The sequence below is a fragment of the Gekko japonicus genome, unplaced genomic scaffold, assembly GCF_001447785.1.
Source record: "Gekko japonicus isolate JY-2015 unplaced genomic scaffold, Gekko_japonicus_V1.1 scaffold115, whole genome shotgun sequence".
Classification (NCBI taxonomy): Eukaryota; Metazoa; Chordata; class Lepidosauria; order Squamata; family Gekkonidae; genus Gekko; species Gekko japonicus.
In genome coordinates this window covers 689824-708842 of record NW_015163095.1, presented here as the reverse complement: position 1 = coordinate 708842, position 19019 = coordinate 689824, and the positions used below count along the sequence as shown (strand labels likewise).

The 19019-nt window shown below is 46.8% G+C and overlaps 1 protein-coding gene across 1 annotated transcript in view; it reads right to left on the bottom strand.

Moving 5' to 3' along the window:
- Nucleotides 1–15504: 15504 nt before the first annotated feature.
- KCNC4 (potassium channel, voltage gated Shaw related subfamily C, member 4) overlaps nt 15505–19019 on the bottom strand; it is a 47095-nt gene continuing 43580 nt past the window's right edge. The window contains exon 4 of the mRNA XM_015406557.1: nt 15505–15584. Within this exon, the coding sequence (XP_015262043.1) occupies nt 15505–15584 (80 nt within the window). The remainder of the gene's footprint in view (nt 15585–19019) is intronic.

The window sequence follows — 19019 nt, the reverse complement described above, 5'->3', positions numbered from 1 at the left end:
TGGGGAATCCGCACAAGCCCATCCCAGTGTGGAAACCATCTCAGTCATAAACATACTTACTGTTTTCCCAGGTATATGTGTGTAGGACTGGAGCATTAGTGTAAGGAATGTTGATAGATACAAATTGGTTCCCAAAGTGAAGCTACACATCATGTCAAAAGATGGAGCAAGCTTAGAAGGTAAAATTCTGGATAGTTCCCAGTGTACTAAAGGTAGGAATGGCTCCATAGGTTGGTAAGGCACAGAGTTTGCCAGGGGTTGAAACTCAGCAAAGGATCCACCACCCCAAAACCACCACAGCTAACACTTTGCATAATGGTAAGAGATTTTCAGTGAGCATACCCTGCCTCTTCTGGATTAAAAAGGCCTCCAGAAAACTACTACAACAACAAAGCCCTGACCAGGAGAAAGCTAGCTCACAAAGGAAAATGTTTAGCATAAGTCTATTCCTTAATGTTAATAAAATGACACGTCCTTGAGGCCTGAAGTGGCACAGCAGAATTTTGCCACCTACGTTTACTGCCTTATTCTGCATAATTAATAGAACAGCTACCAATCAGGACCACCCAACAGTTCTCCAGCATGCATGGTTTAAGTATCCTAAGGTTTAAGTATCCTAAGGTCACACTTTTTCTTCCAGAGACTGCCTTTTGAGTGAGGGCAGGCAAAAACAGTAGAGCGGCAGAGATAGGATTTTGCCTCCAGAAGAGCATGCTAAAAGAAATCCTTTGTTGGGAGACTTGTGGTGCCATATAGTTGCTGGGGAAACATGGCTGTTAACTATTCCCTGCACTCATAAATTGTCATTAGGGATGGGCACAAACCAGCTCACAAACTAAAGTCAACCAGCACAAACTTTCCATGAACTTCCAAGCAGGTCGAAAAAAAATCCATATCCCACTACTGACAGCATGTAATGTCTTATATGTGATGATGGCATAGAATGTTCAGTTAACACCCAGGAATCCAATAGAGCAAACAGCTCAAGATGCCTCCACAAAGAAGGCTACACACAAAATCAGGACTAGCTGACTACTGGCTGCCAGTAAAACACCAAGCTAATAAATACTTTACACCCATGCTGGGAGACTGCTCCTATTAAAGGAACATTATATCACAGTGGAAGTTCCTGTGGGTTTACGAATGGATACATTTCCAGACAGACTATCTCCGCTCAATCAAAATAATTTACCATACTTAAAAGTAACAGAGGAGGTGGAATTCTCCAGCCATGGAAACACGGTTGTTGCATTGCCACAGTGGCACTGGGTTCTGCTGGGCTTGCAACCCCCCACCCCTTGCTTGGAGCATGATTCTGTGCTTTACATCAGTACTGTTGAGTTGGCATTGCCACAATGGCCCTGGGTTCCACTGGGGGGATGTACTAAAAGAAATGACAGGAATGCCCATTTGAAATAATGGGAGAAGCTTGAAGGCCCATTAGAGATAATGGGAGCTAGGAATGCCAATTGACTTGCTTGGGCTCCATTGAAATACATTACAGCACAAAATAGTTGCAATGAAAATGCAGAGTAGATTTCCAATTAATGACTCTGGGCCCAGATAAACTGCTCTGGGACTGGAATAACATGTCCCAGAGTGGACAGCCAGTCCCCAGAAATAGAATTAGTGCTCTGGGACTGCAATGAGAATGACAGCCCCCAGAGTGGAATGACAACCCCTGGGGGTAACAGAAGTGTTCTGGGGCTGGAATGACAGCACCAGAGTAGAATGACAGCCACTGGGAGTAGCAGAACTGTTCTTGGACAGGAGTGACAGGTTGCAGAGTGGAATGACAGCCCCTGGGTGTAGCAGAAGTGCTTTGGAGCTGGAATGACTGCCTCCAGAGAGAAACAACAGCACTTGGGAGGAGCAGAAATGTCCTGGGACTGGAATGACAGTCCCCAGAGTGGAATGACAACATCTAGGAGTAGCAGACATATTCTGGGTCAGGAATGACAGGATGCAAAGTGGAATTACAGCCCCTAGGAGTAGTAATTTCCAGGTTCCTACCAGAAATTACACCATCAACTTCTTTCCATGGCAACTGAAGTACACATACAGGAACAACTTCTGCTATTGTACCTTTTGTCATTAGCTGCTAAAGATACCAGCAGATGGTCAGCCTGCCCAGAAGAGTCCTGCCAGGGTAACTTCACACCAAAAGACTGCATGGTGTTCTGTTGCAGCTGCAGACAATGGTATAACGCAGCTTGCCTACCAGCCACCATCAACCTGCCAACGTATTTTATATGCAAACAGTGTGTGCACTAGAGATAGTAAACCAGTTTTGTTCAACAGTTAATACTGTAATGGGTAAATTTTCATTCATGAATCCTTCTTGCAATTGCCATAGTGAACGGTGAGTAGGAGTGTGTGTCGAGAGGTGGGAGTCAGGAGTGTCAAAGGGAAGGCAGGAAGCAGAGAACTGTTCACCTGTGCCTGACATACTAGCAAGCCAGAAGCAGTGAGAGCAGATATTGAAATAGCTTGATCGGCTATAGAGAGAGCAGATACTGAAATCTTCATATATGAAAGAAGATATCACCTAGGTGCCTCTAGGAACCATGGTGCCCACCAACACTTTTCCTGGCACCCACCAAGCATTTTTAGAAACTGGGTGGGGCCAGATGGGACTTCTGCCTTAAAAGGCTTCTGATCAGCTGTGCAGACTTTTAAAATAATTCCTTTAGCAGCTGCTGCCACCATATCTCAAGGATCTTCACTGTGTGACTGAAAGTACACTGTGGTTATCCTTTTTTGGCTGGTTCTGCTTCCTGCAGCAGTCATTTTGTGGCAGTGCCAACCATGCTGGGTCAAAATTCCAAAGGTGCCCACTGGCTCAAAAAGGTTGGGGACCTCTGACCTGGAGTACAGGACAGGATTTTTCACAGTGAGCCTGTGGATGGGGTGCCATGGGACACTGGTCAATGGAGTAGGCAAAAGTGCATGAGGAACTCAGACAGGGTGTGACATGTAATTGGAACATGGAGGACAGGAAGGAAGCAGAAATGGACAATGGAACTGGAAGGGTGACAGGGGCAAGATTTATACTTGTTGACAAAGGAGGTGGCTGACACCAATATCACAATTCTTCAAGGAAACAGAGCAGCTGACAGGGAGGACCAACATTTAGGTGGAGCTGATGGGGGAATAACTGCATACCTTCAAGAAACATTAATTAAAATGTAAGGGATTTCAAAACACACTATGGTTTGTGATTACAATTGCAGAGCATTAATTCTAATTCCAGGAGCCATCATTCCACTCTGGGGGCTGTCATTCGAGTCCCAGAACACTGCTGCTATTCCCAGGGGCCATAATTCCAGTGTGTGTGTGTGGGGGGGGCTGTCATTCCCCCCCAGAACACTTCTGCTACTCCCAGGGGCTGTCATTCCAGTTGGGGCAGGACCAATGCTCCCTCTAAGCTGTGGAGTCTTGTGAGCCAAAATTCTACTTTGTGAGCTACTAACATTAAAGTTGTGAGCGAGCAATTTGGCTACTGCATCATTTGGTTTGTTCTGGAGCCATCCTTCCTGAGCTAAAAGAAAAATGTGTGAGCTGAAGGCTAAAAAATTGTGAGCTAGTTCACACTAACTCATCTTAGATGGAATACTGGGTGGGACTGTCATTCCAGCCCCAGAACATTTCTTCTGTGCCCAGGGGCCATCATTCCACTTGGGGGCTGTCATTCTCGTTCCAGTCTCAGAACACTAATTCTATTTCTGGGGACCGTCTTTCCACTCTGGGACCTGTTGTTTCAGTCCCAGAGCAGTTTATCTGGGTCCAGAAACAATAATTGAAAATCCACTCCACATTTTCTTTGCAACAATTTTTGTGCTGTAATATATTTATAATGGAGCCAATGCAAGTCAATTGACATTCCTGGCTCCCATTATCTCTAATGGGCCTTCAAGCTTCTCCCATTATTTCCAATGGGCAATCCTGCCATTCCTTTTTAGTACATCTCCTTCTGTTGTGTGGCTAGGATGCCTGCCAAGGTGCTGTGGGGTTACTTTGATTCCTGTCATTCCTTTTAGTGCATCCCTCTGCTTGGTACTGCTACATTGTACTGGTTCTGCTAGGCTTGCAAAAATGCCCCGCCCCCCTCAGGTTTTTTTTACTGCAGTGGTTTTCTGGCTTGACCTTAGTCCAGTTGAGTTTGTACTGCCACAGTGGCACTGGTGCTGCTGGGCACATTGCACTGGTTCTGCTGGGTTTGCAAAAATCCCCCCCCTTCAGTTTCTATTGAGTGATTCTCTGGTTTGACCTTAGTCCATTGGAAACAATGGAGGATGGGGCACCTTCTTTGTGGGGCCGTAACTCAGACCCTGTAAATCCAGTCCTCACCAAACTTGCAGAACAGGGAGAGTCAGCTGGAGATCCCCTGTGAGTTTGGTGTCTCTAGCACACTGGGAAGCTGTTCTTTTGTTGTTCAGTCGCACAGTCGAGTCCGACTTTTCACGATCACAAACCTCACAAAGTGATTTGTTTGGCCCCTAAAAGTTTTTGATGGTTTGTAGTTTGTGAACTGGACATGCCATGAACTGCAATGAACTGCATTTTCCTGATTCGTGCCCATCCCTAAGTCTGAACTAACTGACTCCTGTTACAAAAACATTGGATTATGACTGCCGTTGCACAGGAATATATGTATGCATTGTATTTTAGATTTTACATGTTTTTAAACTGGTTTAACAGTTTGGTGTTTGGTGTAGTGGTTAAGTGTTTGGATTTTAATCTGGGTGAACCGGGTTTGATTCCCCACTCCTCAACTTGCACCTGCTGAATGACCTTGGGCAAGCCATAGTTCTGATAAGAGCTGTCCTTGAAAAAGAGCAGTTTCTGTCAGAGCTCTCTCAGCCCCACCTACCTCACAGGGTGTCTGTGGTGGGGAGGGGAAGGGAAAGGAGTTTGTAAGCCACTCTGAGACACCTTTGGGTAGTGAAGGGCGGGGTATAAATCCAATCTCCTCCTCCTCCTCCTCTTCACCTTCCTGAGCCTGTTTCGGCGGAGAATGAATCAAATAAATAAATAAATAATCTGTAACCTTATGAATGAATGGGTCCAGCAAGACTGTGTTGCACCTTTAAATAGTTTCTGTCCTCTTTTCTGAACCACCGTATTCCGCTATGGGGGGGGGGGGGTTGTAAATAAAGTCACTATTCTTTTCCTGATTCCCTCATGGCTACTGAACTTACTACATTCAGAAGCCACTGGGCTTCTGTCAGGTAGTAGGCTAAGGTAGAGACCACACTGGTCAAGCTTTACATCACACAAACTCTATTTCAATGTTGTTTAAGATCCTGCCTTTCACAGAAGCACGGTAGAGTGAGACAATGAACCACCACAACTAGACCTTTCCATCTGCTTGTTCAGTTTTCATGCACTCCTGAATGAACATGCATCCCTGTCTAAGGAAGCAGATCTCTCTGTGTGTGTGTACAAAGGAGGCTGGCCTCCCACACTTCACAAGGCAGTCCTCATGCACCTCTAGTCTTATTCTCCACAGTCACCAAGGGATAGAACTTGTACACACTCTCTCTCCCTTTTCCAGAATAAATGCTGGCATTTTTGGAATTTCAGCATCCATGCCAAATTCTAGCAAGTGCACAGAACATACACAAGCCTGACTATCTAGGAATGGCACACATTGAACAGAGGATTTCCCTAAAACCCTTCGTCCAAGCATCCCGGTACGTGAACCATTTAACATAGCTGATTGGAATCTTCTGATATCATCAGCCTTCGGGGAGGGCAGGGTATAAATCTAATAAATAAAACAATTGTACTCCAGTTTCATGCAAACTCCAGTTTCATGCGAACATGTACACTCCAAAAGTCCCAAAACATACTCTAGGCCTCCAAACACTCAAACGCACATTCCAAATGCTACTCTTACACACAGTCCAGAAATACTTATTTCCCAAATATACTCCCTTGTCTGTTAATCCCAGTTTCTCACTGGTACCAAACTAATTTTTGGATAGCGTCCCACCCAAGTCCTTGCCCTACCTATGTAAATGACATTTCTGTGCATGCAGTTTAAACTCCCCCAAACCAGAAGCTCCTGTGTTTGGCATTTAATGTATTAAGATTTGCTGGTAGAAGGCAGGAAATTTAAATGCATAAATGAAGCATAAAGGGGGGGGGGGCAGACCTTTTCTTTCATTGCATTGCATGTTGGGTCCCAGATGAAGTCCCTCACATGCCTTACCTAGCAGGGTGGCTGGAGAACTAAATGGGACTGAGCATGTCTTGAATGTTTCACAACTGACACATTATAGCGAAAACCACCTGAGGTCTTTTTTGAGAGAAAGGCAAGGTATAGTCTTTTTAATAAACAAACAAATCTGATGGTAGGGGAAGCAGCAGCCCCAGGAAGAAGGTGTGGCTTCTGGCACAGTCTAGCCCTCACCTCTTTCTCCTTTTAAAGTCACTCACCTGTCTCTGGTGTCTCCATCAGACTGCCCAGTAACATTAATTTTACAACTACATGTGAGTTACAGGACCAATATATGACCTGAAGATAATTCTGTCCTAAGGAGCTCTTAGACTAAAATTGGTGCCACGGTCACACAATAACAGCCTCACCAGGGAAACTGGGGCCCAGTGAAGAAGGACTTCATTACCACCACCACCCCCAAACAGAGGCAGCCGCAACTGCTCATACTGATTAGTGTTGGAAATGTATGTGCTTACAAGGTCTGACAATTCAGTCATTATAGGGTTAACTAGTTTGCCTAGTATTGCTATTGTTTAGATTGACCTGGAAGGGATACCTGGCACTAAGCCAATGGGGAATTAGCCCGGGAAAAGTAGCTTTCTACTGTGATACAGATTGGTCATTTGTTTCAGGTGACTTCCTTTCTAGGGGTCAAGAAGGAGGAGAGATTCTCCATTATCTGTGTGCTAGTGTTGACTATAGGCAGCTTAGAAAATGTAGCTGTTAGTGTTATGTTTATTTGTAGTAATCACATGTACCTTTTACCCTTAGAAATAAAGGTTTTTAAAAGCAAAGAAATCTCTTCTTTCCAATAGAGCAAGATCCATTGATAGTCTGAGTATTAAACACTTTTGACTATTTTACAACAATCAGTAGCGATTTTGGTAACAGACCCTGCTGTATAATATTCTTAGTGCTCCAGTAACATCATCCATGTCATTATGGACCCAGCGGTGGATCTTTCAAGCCAACTGGACTTGCAAATGACTCCCTCCCTCACCCCGTTGCACTAAGAACAATAGTCTCCCTCCACTTCTTTGAGAGGAGTTGTATCTGTAATTGATGCTTGGCCATTAGCCAGAAAGCATGGACTTCTCAGGAACTGATGCTGTTTTTCTTTCCAGTTTTGCTGAGAGCCTTGGCTTCCAATGAGAAAGGCTGGTGCCAGCAGCCAGACAAATTAGGCAGCTTTCCAAGGGTTTATGGCTTCAAAAGGGGGTGGGGAGGATGTACCAAGGACTGACCCTACTGCTGTTGTTGTCAAAGGTGGGGGTTCAGGAGTGAGGGACGTTTGCGTTCTGAACGGATCTGTAACACTTCAACTTCCTGACTGGGACATGAAAGAAAGAGGTAAACTGAAATCAAACTCCCCCTCAGTCAAAGTATTGCACAAATCAGTATGTTGGACCTACCTGAAGGTTCTTTCTCTTCAGTGGGGAGAAGTCATCCAGGAACTGGTTAGGTCATGCCCCTGCTCGCTTGGATAGGCTAAGGAAATTTCTTTTGTTGTGTGGCTCCTATTGGAGTGGCCTAGGCTGACCTCTCCAGTCATGTCCAAGCCCTGTCCGTGGATTGCTCTCATTGTATGCTTTCGTTTAAGTCCACGGTATTTGTAAGTCGTGCTGTTGCATTTATCCTGATTTTTGCCACCCTGGCCCTATATCTTGAAGCCTGTTCGGGTGGGATGTGGATGACTTCTCCCCCACTGAAGAGAAAGAAACTTCAGGTAGGTCCAATGTACCGTTCTCCTTCAGTGGGGGGAAGTCATCCAGGAACTGTTTAGCTGTACCCAAGCTGTTCTTCTGGGGCGGGTGACTGATCTTGCATCGTGGTTTTACAGCATTGCTTTTTTGTTGTTTTTGTAAATTACGTCTGCACCACCTGCTGTAAGACTCTTCTGCCAAATGCCGCCTCCGTCGAGGCCGCTTGGTCCATTTTATAGTGTCTCATAAATGTGGGAAAAGACTTCCATGTCGTTGCTCTGCAGATCTCCTCGACAGTGGCTCGCGTGGAAAAAGCCGCTGTTGTTGCTGCTGCCCTCGTGGAGTGCGCCGTCAGGTGGGCTGGGGGTGTGATTCCCTTCACCTCGTAGGTTTTGGAAATACATTGTCTGATCCAGTAGGCCAGTGTGGCCTTGGAGACCTTTTTGCCTTGATTGGGGGCCCCATATGCCACGAACAATGTGTCAGACCGTCGAAAGTCAGCTGTCCTTTTGAGATATATACGTAGAGCCCTATGTATGTCGAGCTTGTGCCAGGCCCTCTCTTTAGGATGCGTCGGCCGTGGACAGAATGAAGGTAACGTAATAGGCTGGTTGAGGTGGAAGGCCGAATTTACCTTGGGAATGAAGGATAGGTCCATCCGCAAGGAGATGGAGTCTTTCTGGAAGATGCAAAGTTCCTTCCTTGCCAATAACGCAGCCAGTTTGGAGATCCTTCTGGCCGTAGTCACGGCGATGAGAAAGGCAACCTTCCATGACAGAATACGGCGTTCAGACGTCCCCATGGGTTCGAATGGTGGCTTTGACAAGGCGCATAAAACTCTGTGGAGACTCCACATCGGGAACCTGTGTCGGACTGGAGGAGCCAGCTGGATCACTCCTTTCAAAAACTTCTTAACATACCGGCTTCTGGACACCTTCCTTCATGCCTCGTGTCCTAGACATGCTTGTATGGCCGCTACTTGTCGCTTCAGTGTGTTTGGCCAACGTGGAGTCTCCTTTTTGCCATCCTTTGGATAGAAACAGAATGACTTCCCTGTCCATGGCCAGCAGAGGGTGTATCCCCCGTGCAGAGGCCCAGCTTATGAATGTCCTCCATGTATGACTGTAGATGCGCTGGGTGGAAGGCCTTCTCGCCTGTAGCATGACCTCGATCACCTCCCATGGAAATCCTTATCCCTCTAGTCGTGTGCGTTCAATTTCCATGCAGTCAGTTGAAGCCATGTCAAGTCCGGGTGGAGAATGGGCCCTTGCTGCAGTACATCCGGCCTCTGAGGCAGTGTCCACGGTCTCTCGGAAGTCAGTTGAACCAGGTCCGAGAACCACGGCCATCTTGGCCAGTGGGGTGCCATGGACACTACTGTGGCCCTCTCCCGTCTGATTCTGTTGAGTGTTGCCCCTATCAGAGCTGTAGGGGGGAAGGCGTACAGGAGACCGTTTGGCCAGGGGTAGGATAATGCGTCGACTCCTTCCACTGCTGGTTCCTGGTACCTGGATAGGTAACACTCCATTTGGTGGTTCCGTGAACTCGCAAGGAGGTCCATCACCGGAATTCCGAACCTCCACATGAGCTGGGCGAAGACCTCCTGGTTCAACGCCCATTCTCCCGGGTCCAGATCTTCCCTACTTAGCCAGTCCACCTGGAGGTTGGATAGGCCTTTCCAGTGTTCCGCCTTGAGGCTTATGGTGTGTTTTTCTGCCCATCGTAGTAGGGTTCTGGCTTCTGCAATGAGTGATCTCAACTGGGTGCCTCCCTGCCGATTGATGTGCGCCTTGGTGGACATATTGTCGGTGCGCACTACTACGTGCTGGTTCTCCACATGGTGCTGAAATGCCCTCAGTGCTAGTGTGACTGCCCGAGGTTCCAGCCAGTTGATGCTGTGGGATGCATGTTCTGGGGACCACCGGCCCTGTGTGACTAGGTGATCGCAGTGTGCACCCCAGCCCCTTTTGCTCGCATCTGTGGTTATCACAAGTTGCTGGGGCCTGAGGAAGCAGATGGTCTTGCTCAAGTTCGATGGTTGCGTCCACCATTATAGCTCTCTCCGCAGACCTTCTGAGATCTTTATCGGTAGGTGTTGTTTTTTGGCGATGTCTTGCTGGAAGAGAAGAAGAATCCACTGCAAGGGCCTGGCATTGAATCGTGCCCATGGGACCAAGTTGATCATTGATATCATCAGGCCCTGCAATGCAGCCAGCTGCATGAGGTCCACTCATTCCTTGGTCCTGACTTCCACCACTAAGGCCCGGATCTTCAGCTGCTTCTCCTCTGGAAGTGAAACTGTGGCTTGCCTTGTGTTCAGCCTTGCGCCCAGGTGCACAAGGTCTTGTGTGGGTGTAAGGTGGCTCTTCTCCTCGTTGATGAGCAATCCGTGCACACACAGGTACTCCCTTGCCCTCTGGTAATCCCCTGCTCGTATAAGGACGTTGTCCAGATATGGGTGCATGTGGATCCCTTCCAGGCACAAGGATGCCACCAGAGTAACCATAACCTTGGTGAAAACTCTGGGGGCTGAAGAGAGGCCAAAGAGTAAGGCCTTGTCCTGGAAATGGTGTTCTTGGAAGCAGAAGCACAGAAATTGTCAGGAGGAAGGGTGTATTGGGATATGCAAGTACACCTCCTTGAGATCCATGGAGATCAGGAATTCTCCCTGCTGCAGCACCTGCAATATATGGTGGAGGAACTCCATCCGGAACCTCCTTCTTGCCACCCATCTGTTTAGTCCCCGTAAGTTCAGTACCACTCTCCAGTCCTCTGACTTCTTTGTAACAACGAATAGGACAGAGTATACTCCCTTGAAACGTTCTCCGTGCAGTACTTCTTCTATGGCGCCAATGGTTTGGAGGTGTAGAATTGCTTCCTGCAGCCGTCGTAGATGTTCCTTGTGCCTTGGAGCTGGCGATGGAGTGAAGCTGTGAGGGGGTGAACCAGTGAGCTCTAATCTGTAGCCCTGGGCAATGATCATCCGCACCCACTGATCCGTGGTGGTCAGGCTCCAAGCCCGTGCGAAGGCCTGGAGCCGGCCCCCAATCTGGCAGTAAGGCTGGCTGCTTTTTTGGTAGGGCGCCCTTATTGGTCCGGTAGGCAGCTGCATGCTTGGTGTTGGACCACGCACCGTACTTGAAGGATTTGGTCTGTGGTCTCTGCCATCTTGTCCCCGTCCTGGATTGTAGTGGCCATGAAAGGAATGAGAAATTCTAGGCTTAGCCTCTCTCACGATGATAGGCCGATGACGGCATTGCCTTCTTCTTCTCCCTAGTTTCCACTAGTACCTTGTCTAGATTTGATTCTCCGAAAAGAAGCCTTCTGGAAAACCTCTCTGTAGCCAAGTTGTTTTTGGACAAGGTGTCTACTTTCCAATGTTTAAGCCAGATGTTATGGCGGATGATGATGTTGGCTGCTTGTGCTGTAGCGCAGAACTGGATGCTGTCCTGGAATGTGTCTGCTGCGAACTCCACCGCCTGTTTCATCTTCAACAGGGTCCTCTTCAGGACCAGTGGGGAAACGTCCGGGTCCTGCAGTAGATTGTCTGCCCAAATAGCGGTGGCCCTGGTGAAGTTGGAGAGAGCCGCCATGGAGCGTATTGCCAGAGACATGGCCTTGTGTGCCTTTTTTAGGGCGACTTCATTCTTCCTGTCCATGGCGTCCTTCAAGGCGTTTCCCCCGTCCTTGGGAAGCACCGTCCCCCAGTGTAGTGCCACTACTGGAACGTCAATCAAGGGCACCTTCAAGTCCTCCATGGTGTCCTCAGGCAACGTATAGAGCCACTTCACTATTGACAAGAGGGAGCTCCCGCCCCCAGGGTTGGCCCATTCTTCCCATATTACGTCCTCAAAATAATCAGGGAAGGACGAGAAGGTTTGAAGCTTGACAGGTTTTTTGAAGCTTCTAGGATCTAGTTTGGCGGACGCTGAAGACCTTGGCTTCTCCGTCACTTCCATTTGGTAGTTTAGAATGGAAATGACTCTTGTTAAAAGCCTTTGAAAATGCTCAATTTGGAACAGCCGAGAGAATGTGGGTTTCACCTCTGTCTCATCTCCTGACCATTCTCCTTCTCAGCGTTGCCCAGAGAGGTAATAGTGGAGGCCGTCTCCGCCTGCGCAGAGCTAATGCTATTTAGGTGTTCCCGTCCAGGGATTTCACCTGGCTGTGGCCGGTCCAATCCCCTGGGCACATTTGCCTGTTCCTGTTCCCTTTCTCCCTCTGAGGCTCCTAGCGCCTCATGTGGGGCAAGTGTTCCCTGGCCCCTGGGTCTCTTAGGGGTAGATGGGGACCTGGAGCCAGAAGAGGACTGGGATGATGAGGAATGGTGCTGTCCTCTTTTCCTGGAGCCCCTGGAGACCCCCCTGCCCCTGGGCTCTTGGCTCCCTTGAAGTGTCGAGGGCTGGGCTGTTCCCCCCCCCAGCTCCCCCGGTCCAGGGGCCATTGTTGAAGCGGCCAGGATCCACCCAGCATTGGCCACATCCAAGGTGGTCCATTGGTAAATGGGGGGGGGGCATAAAGCAGCCCAGTCCCGCACCGCCTGTGCCCTGCACTGGCTGTGGACAAGGCAGCTGGACTGTTTGAAAAAGATGGGGCCGGTGTGACTGCATCGGCATATGCGCAATGCCCACTGATGTCCATGTCCCCGGTGGTCCAATGGCTCCCCAAGGGGTGAAGATTTGAGCTTGCGCTGGCACCGGGCCTCTGGGCTGGGCTTGGGACGGTCCCGGCACGCTGCCATTGGGGCTATGCCCCATCAGGGTCATCCCCCCCATTGGAATGAGCTCACTGGATGGGCTCACCAGCCCTTTGGCTTTCCTGCAGTGTTTTGTCTTTCCCGCGCTGCTGGCTGCTGCACCAGCTGAATTTGCTGTGGCTGTCTTCTTGGCACGCGGCTGGGCATGGGAGCCCGAAGGCTTCGACTGCTGGGTCCCGCCGCCAGCGGTCTCTGCTGCTGCGCCACCATCGCCGCCATCTTGGAGCACATGGGGGGGGTTGAACGGGGCCCGGCTAGCCCTTTGCGTTCAGCCGGCCTCGCACTGGTGGAGCTGTCTTCCTTTGGCAGTTGCAGCGGCGCTTCTTCCAGCCGCTGACTGTTCTGCAGCCTGACTCCCTGTGCCTCGGGAGTGCTTGGCTGCTGCTCCACAGGGACTTCCGTCGTGGCCTTTTGTCTGCCTTCCGGTGCCTCAGAAGGTGGAGGGGCCATTTCTTCTTCTTCCCATCCTGGGCCATCCGCGGTCTCCTCCGGTTTTCCTGGAATCCGCGAGGAGGGAAGAGAAGGGTCTTCTTAGCCTGTGGAGTTTTCTGTCCTTCTTCGATTTATTATTATTATTATTTTTGTAATTCCTCTGGCTTGGAGCAGGAGCTCCAGAAGTCTTACCAAGCGCAGGGCTATGCAGGAACTGGAGAGATCAGCCTAGACCACTCCAATAGGAGCCACGCAACAAAAGAAATTTGCATAGCCTATCCGAGCGAGCAGAGGCATGACCTAACCAGTTCCTGGATGACTTCCCCCCACTGGAGAAAGTACCTCTTACAGCACACCAGAACATAGAGCTCTTTGGTATGGCTGCATCCCTCTACATTTCCACAACTGCAACTACCTGTGGCTAGATCCTGCCCCCTTTGGCCCTTCTCCCCAAGGTTTTCTTGACCTAGATTACCAAGTTCATGCCACACTCCAGTCAGGTAGCAGCACCAGCCAAACATTTTAGCAGCTGAAGTAAAACAGCTCAAAGGATTCTCCTCCCTCCACCTCCATTTGTTTGTACCTTTTAAATAGCTAGAAAAAGAGCTTGGATGCAGGAAAATAATGCCTCTTGTGGAATCTGCTATCCAAATGTACTACTTCAACTCATTTCAAACAGTGGAGCAGTGGCAAAGTCTAAAATCAATTTTCCCCAGTAGTTGGTACTTTTTGCTTGAGAATGCAGCCAACCTGCTGAGGGAGACTCTGCATTTAGAACACAAACAAGCAATCATGTCACATTACAAGTTGTGTGAGCTGTATTCAGGTTGCTATATAAAAGGACCTCCTGGCTTTGCAAACATCTGACATAGTAGCTTTGGGAGGAATGAACTGCTAGAGTGATGAGTTGCTGCCAAAACATGCAGGTGGCAGTTCAGTTTGGTTGGTTTTGGATAACAAACCTCAAATGTAACCTAATATTTGAGTATCCCAAAAGAGCACTTCAGCAAAAGAAAATAAATTGACAGGAAGTGATGGTAACCATTTTTAAAAGCATTTTTTTAAAAAAATGAACGTATCAACTGTCTAAGATTTAATTTTTAGAGATTTTTTGGCAGGGTGACATGTTTACCCTGGAAGGAGGAGGGTCATAGCAAGCAATGTTAAAACGAACAATATTACAATTAAAAATTTTTGGAAGTGATATCAATAGTAATGCTTACAACTTCCCATGACAGAAGTTTGGGTTTCACACCTCTCCCAAATAGTTAAGCCAACCAGGAGAGAGATAAGGAAACAGGTCAGATCCAAATGGATCACAAAAAATGTTTGCAACAAAGAATAAAAGAAAAGACGACAGAAGAAACACACAAAAACTAGATCTCAGTTCCCAGATATCTTTATTAGGACGCTAGAACAGTTTGACAGGAAGAGGCATGTGTACAGCGCAGAAGATGATGGTATTATATACTGTTTGGGATGTAGTAACAATATTGGGGGGGGAAACATAATCACCTCTCCAGTCTAATGCTTCTGCCTTTTTTCTGTTATACTCATCCACAGAGTATTTTATCAGGAAGTAAAAGTTTCTGCTCACAACATCCACTAGACTCAAATCCCAAAACAATTCCATGAGTATCATTTATGGCAAGGGAATTGAACATCAGAAATATTTGGAACGCATACTGTGGAGTCTTTAAAAAAAGTAAGATCTGCAGACAATAGTTGGCACTTGCATACTGAAGCATCTGCAGGAAGGTATCTAAGATTAATAAAGTCCATCTGTGACAAAGTCCAGGAACCATTTAAATGATTACATGAAAACAGCAATTATGCCAGCTAATAGATCAGTCAATACAATAAAAAGGAGTCGACTGCTGATGGAACAGTTCAGGTGTTTGTGCAGCATGATGACCCTGGTCATGTGGGAAAAACCTGGGATGTCTCAAATAAGTTTCTGTACATCAAATACAAAGCAAGCAGGAGCAAAGGCTCATGTTCTCCCAGTTTACATTCTCCCCGTTTATATTTCTAATAGGAAAACTGCTTGAGCCAATCCCAGCTTCTAGTGACAGTCAGTGAGGATTCAACAGTCCCGCAAAAACAAGGATTTTCAGTGTCCTTCCCAGTAAAAGACCCCAAAAAGGCAAACAAGTGTTCCAGACAATGCTTCTGTTTTTGCGTGTCTCTCTGTCCCATGACCAAAGCTTCTCAGAGCTACATAGATGAGAGGGTTATCTTTTCAGTTCTTTTTATTTAAGAGACTGGGCATTGAAAATACCATTATGTACTTTTTCCCTCTCATTGATTCCTAGACATGAATAGTTTTAAAGGAAATATAACAAGGGAGAAAATGAGATCTGTGTGCTGGAGGATCCAGAGGTGTTTCAAAAAGAAGAACGGTGATGATTCATTCGGCCTTCTAAAGGCTGGAGAAACGGCCCAGACAGCACACAGGGTAGCTTGGCTGAGTCAGAGGGAGAAGACAAAGGCTCAGTAGGAACTGATATCCTATCTACTACAGAGGGGGTTAAAGAGCATTGTTACCCTGCCTGTATCTGCCTGAAACTTAATCATATATCATGTTATCATCTCTTAGGCTACAAGCAGAAACACCAGATCTAGATCTTTGTACAATAGCATCTGTGTACAACATGGAGCTGTGGTGGCTCAAGTGGTTAAGACGCTGAACTGCAGGCTGTGGAAGGTCAGTAGTTCAGCAGTTTGAGACCCGGGTGCCGCAAGATGGAGTGAGCTCCCGTCTCTAGTTCCAGCTCCTGCCAACCTAGCAGTTCGAAAGCAAGAAATTGCAAGTAGATAAATAGGTACCACTTCAGTGGGAAGGTAACAGCATTCCATGCGCCTTGGTGTTTAGTGATGCCGGCCACATGACCACGGAAACGTCTTCGGACAGCGCTGGCTCTTCGGCTTTGAAACGGAGATGAGCACCGCAACCCTAGAGTTGGATTCGACTGGCTTTCGAGCAAGGGAACCTTTACGTTTTACAACCACCCCATGTGTCAGATCACATGTGAAAGTTCCTTAGAAAAGTGTCTATGTCAGACCAACTTGCTGGCTGTACACTGACTAGTTTGCAGAACATTACAAAACTTTATGAGCGTCAGCAATTAAATGAGCCTATGTAGTAGGCGTGCATGCTAAAACCACTTGCTTAAAAGGGATAACTGACCAACCTGAGATCAATAACACTTCTATAGTATTGTAATATGTATGTATAAGTAACTACAAGTACTCTATAAACTGTTGTTGTGTTATTTATTGGCAATTTCATGTTCAGTATATCCAGGAAGAGACTTTTAAAACTTTCTGAAAATCCTGCATCCCACTTTTATGGAGGTCTTTCCCCCATAAACACTGAAATCTGGAATGGCACCTGTCCTCCTAAATCCAAGGTTGAATAACTCTAAATGGATGCACAACTCAAGGGAAAGGTAGAATCTGGATTGAAAACCATGGAGGATAGAGCTATGTTATCCTAGAACAGCATCCCTGAAGGCTGTTGAATAACATTTCCCTGCCTGAGCTTTGCTTTGATAAAGAACCCACCATTCTTTCCTAAGGAATCAGCCCTCTAGCTAGGAAAAACAAGTAGGACAATATCTTAGATTGGTAACCCAAGCAAGGTTCATCAGGATATCTCAGCTTTCACCATCTGAAGACATCATGGCACAATTTTGCAATCTGTTTCTTCCCTATTAAACATACAGGAAGGTCTTGTTGAGATAGAACAATAAATACTATATTTAAAATTGTTATCAGAATTAAATGAAAACGGGACTGAAGAGCTTCACAGAACTCCAACAGCTGAAATACAGAAATTCAAATTAGTGCCCAGATTTTAAAAAAATAATAATCTTTAATGACCATTGAAGCAGCTGTGTTCATATACTAGCCATAGAAAATGGTGACTATTCTCCATGCTAGTATATGATCTGGGTAGTTAACAGAACTGCGTATGTAATGCAAAAGGACATCAACTGGTCATCATCTTTCACAATACTATTTTGGCAGGAATTTCCATTTTTGGCAACAGCCCTAGAATTTATTGTTGAGGTATAATTACTTTGATATTTTTAAATTCTCAAAGACAAATGTACATATCTCATTTTGTAAGTCCAAATGAGATATGCAGAAGAATTATGTCCACTTTGCTAAGGTGGGGGACTTTTCAGGTGAAGAAATATATAATAGGAAATTGCTAACCACCCCTGGCCACAGACAATTGGTCCCTAATACAATATTCCTGTAGTAAAGGAACACTCAGACCACACAGCCCCCTCGTCTCCTCTTTTCTAAGAGACTGTGAACCAGCCACTGAAAGACACAACTTCCTTCTTATAGAGAACTTAACTAACTGGACAAGAAAAAATGACCATGCAGGTGTTTCTCAGTTTATAAGCAGGATACTTAGTTGTGCCGCATGACGGAGTGCCCTCCCGTCTCTAGTTCCAGCTCCTGCCAATCTAGCCGTTCGAAAGCAAGAAATCGCAAGTAGATAAATAGGGACCACTGCGGTGGGAAGGTAACAGCGTTCCGTGCGCCTTGGGGTTTAGTCATGCCGGCCACATGACCACGGAAATGTCTTCGGACAGCGCTGGCTCTTCGGCTTTGAAATGGAGATGAGCACCGCAACCCTAGAGTCAGATTCGACTGGCTTTCGAGCAAGGGAACCTTTACCTTAAACTTTTGGTCCAAAGCTTAACTGCCTGGCCAGCCTCTGCTTGGAAAAAATGTAATCCACTAATTTTTCTTCTGTTCCTTGTGTCTGTCCTGCTACTGACTCACAATGTGATCTATTATGAACAGACACGGCTTTTCTTAAGGATTATCATACTTTTGCCTAATGTGTGTCTAACAGCAGTTGAAGGCAGGAAGCCCCATTCAAGAAAGGAGTAGCTGTTTCAAAGTATACATCAGATGGAGTGGTTGATTGTCCAAGTAGTGATTTCTTGTGCTTCTAACAGTATAGCATAGGATCCTCTAAGGTTTCTTTTAATGTGGTCAAATCCTTCATCAGAAGCAGCTATGGGCGGATTCACACATGCATGTACATCGTTTAGGGTCACATCATTTGGTGACAAAAAATGACCATGTTTGAGGCAGCTAATATGAACATTCAGTGCTGTTTGATCAAGATGTCTGCTTCACATATGTAAGGCATCACTTAAAACCATCATGTGTAAAGATCTTACAAATGTCTACTTTGGTGCATGTACATGCATTTGGAAATTGCAGCATGCATCTTTTTCCAAATACAAGCACCATAGCTAAATACCCGTTACCTTAGCATTTATATAATTTCCATAAATAACAGTGTATGTGGATGCTTATTTTCTCTTTCCTCACCCTCAGAATACATAAATATGAATATTCATGTGATATTGCTATCTTTCATGTGCAGGGGTCATTTCCTGCGGGAGCGCACAGGAGCGGAGCTCCGGCAGTAAGGAGCTCAGGGGGGGGCACATGCAACAAGCCCCGCTCCCTGCTCCCAGCAGCCCTCAGTTGGGCCATGAGGAGCAAGAAGCAGCCAGGTACGTTTCAGAGCCTCCCCCCCCCCGGCCCGCCTTCAGGTACAAGCTCTCCCTCCTCTGTGAGGACAGATCTGCACGTTCCTCCCCCAATAGCTAGCAATCCAAAACAGTCCAATGGAGCCTGAGTGGTGGGTGTTGCCTTCTGACACACCTCTGGCTGATGTCAGGGTGTGTGGCATATGCAAATAAGTTATGCTAATAAGTTATGCTAATGAGCTCCTGCACCTCTTTTCCCACAAACTGACCCCTGTTCATGTGTATTTTGCTTTTCAGGTGTATTTTGTCCTTCTTGATCAAAGGACCAGGAGTCCATGTTTGCTTGAAAAAGTCTTCCTTTCATACTCTGG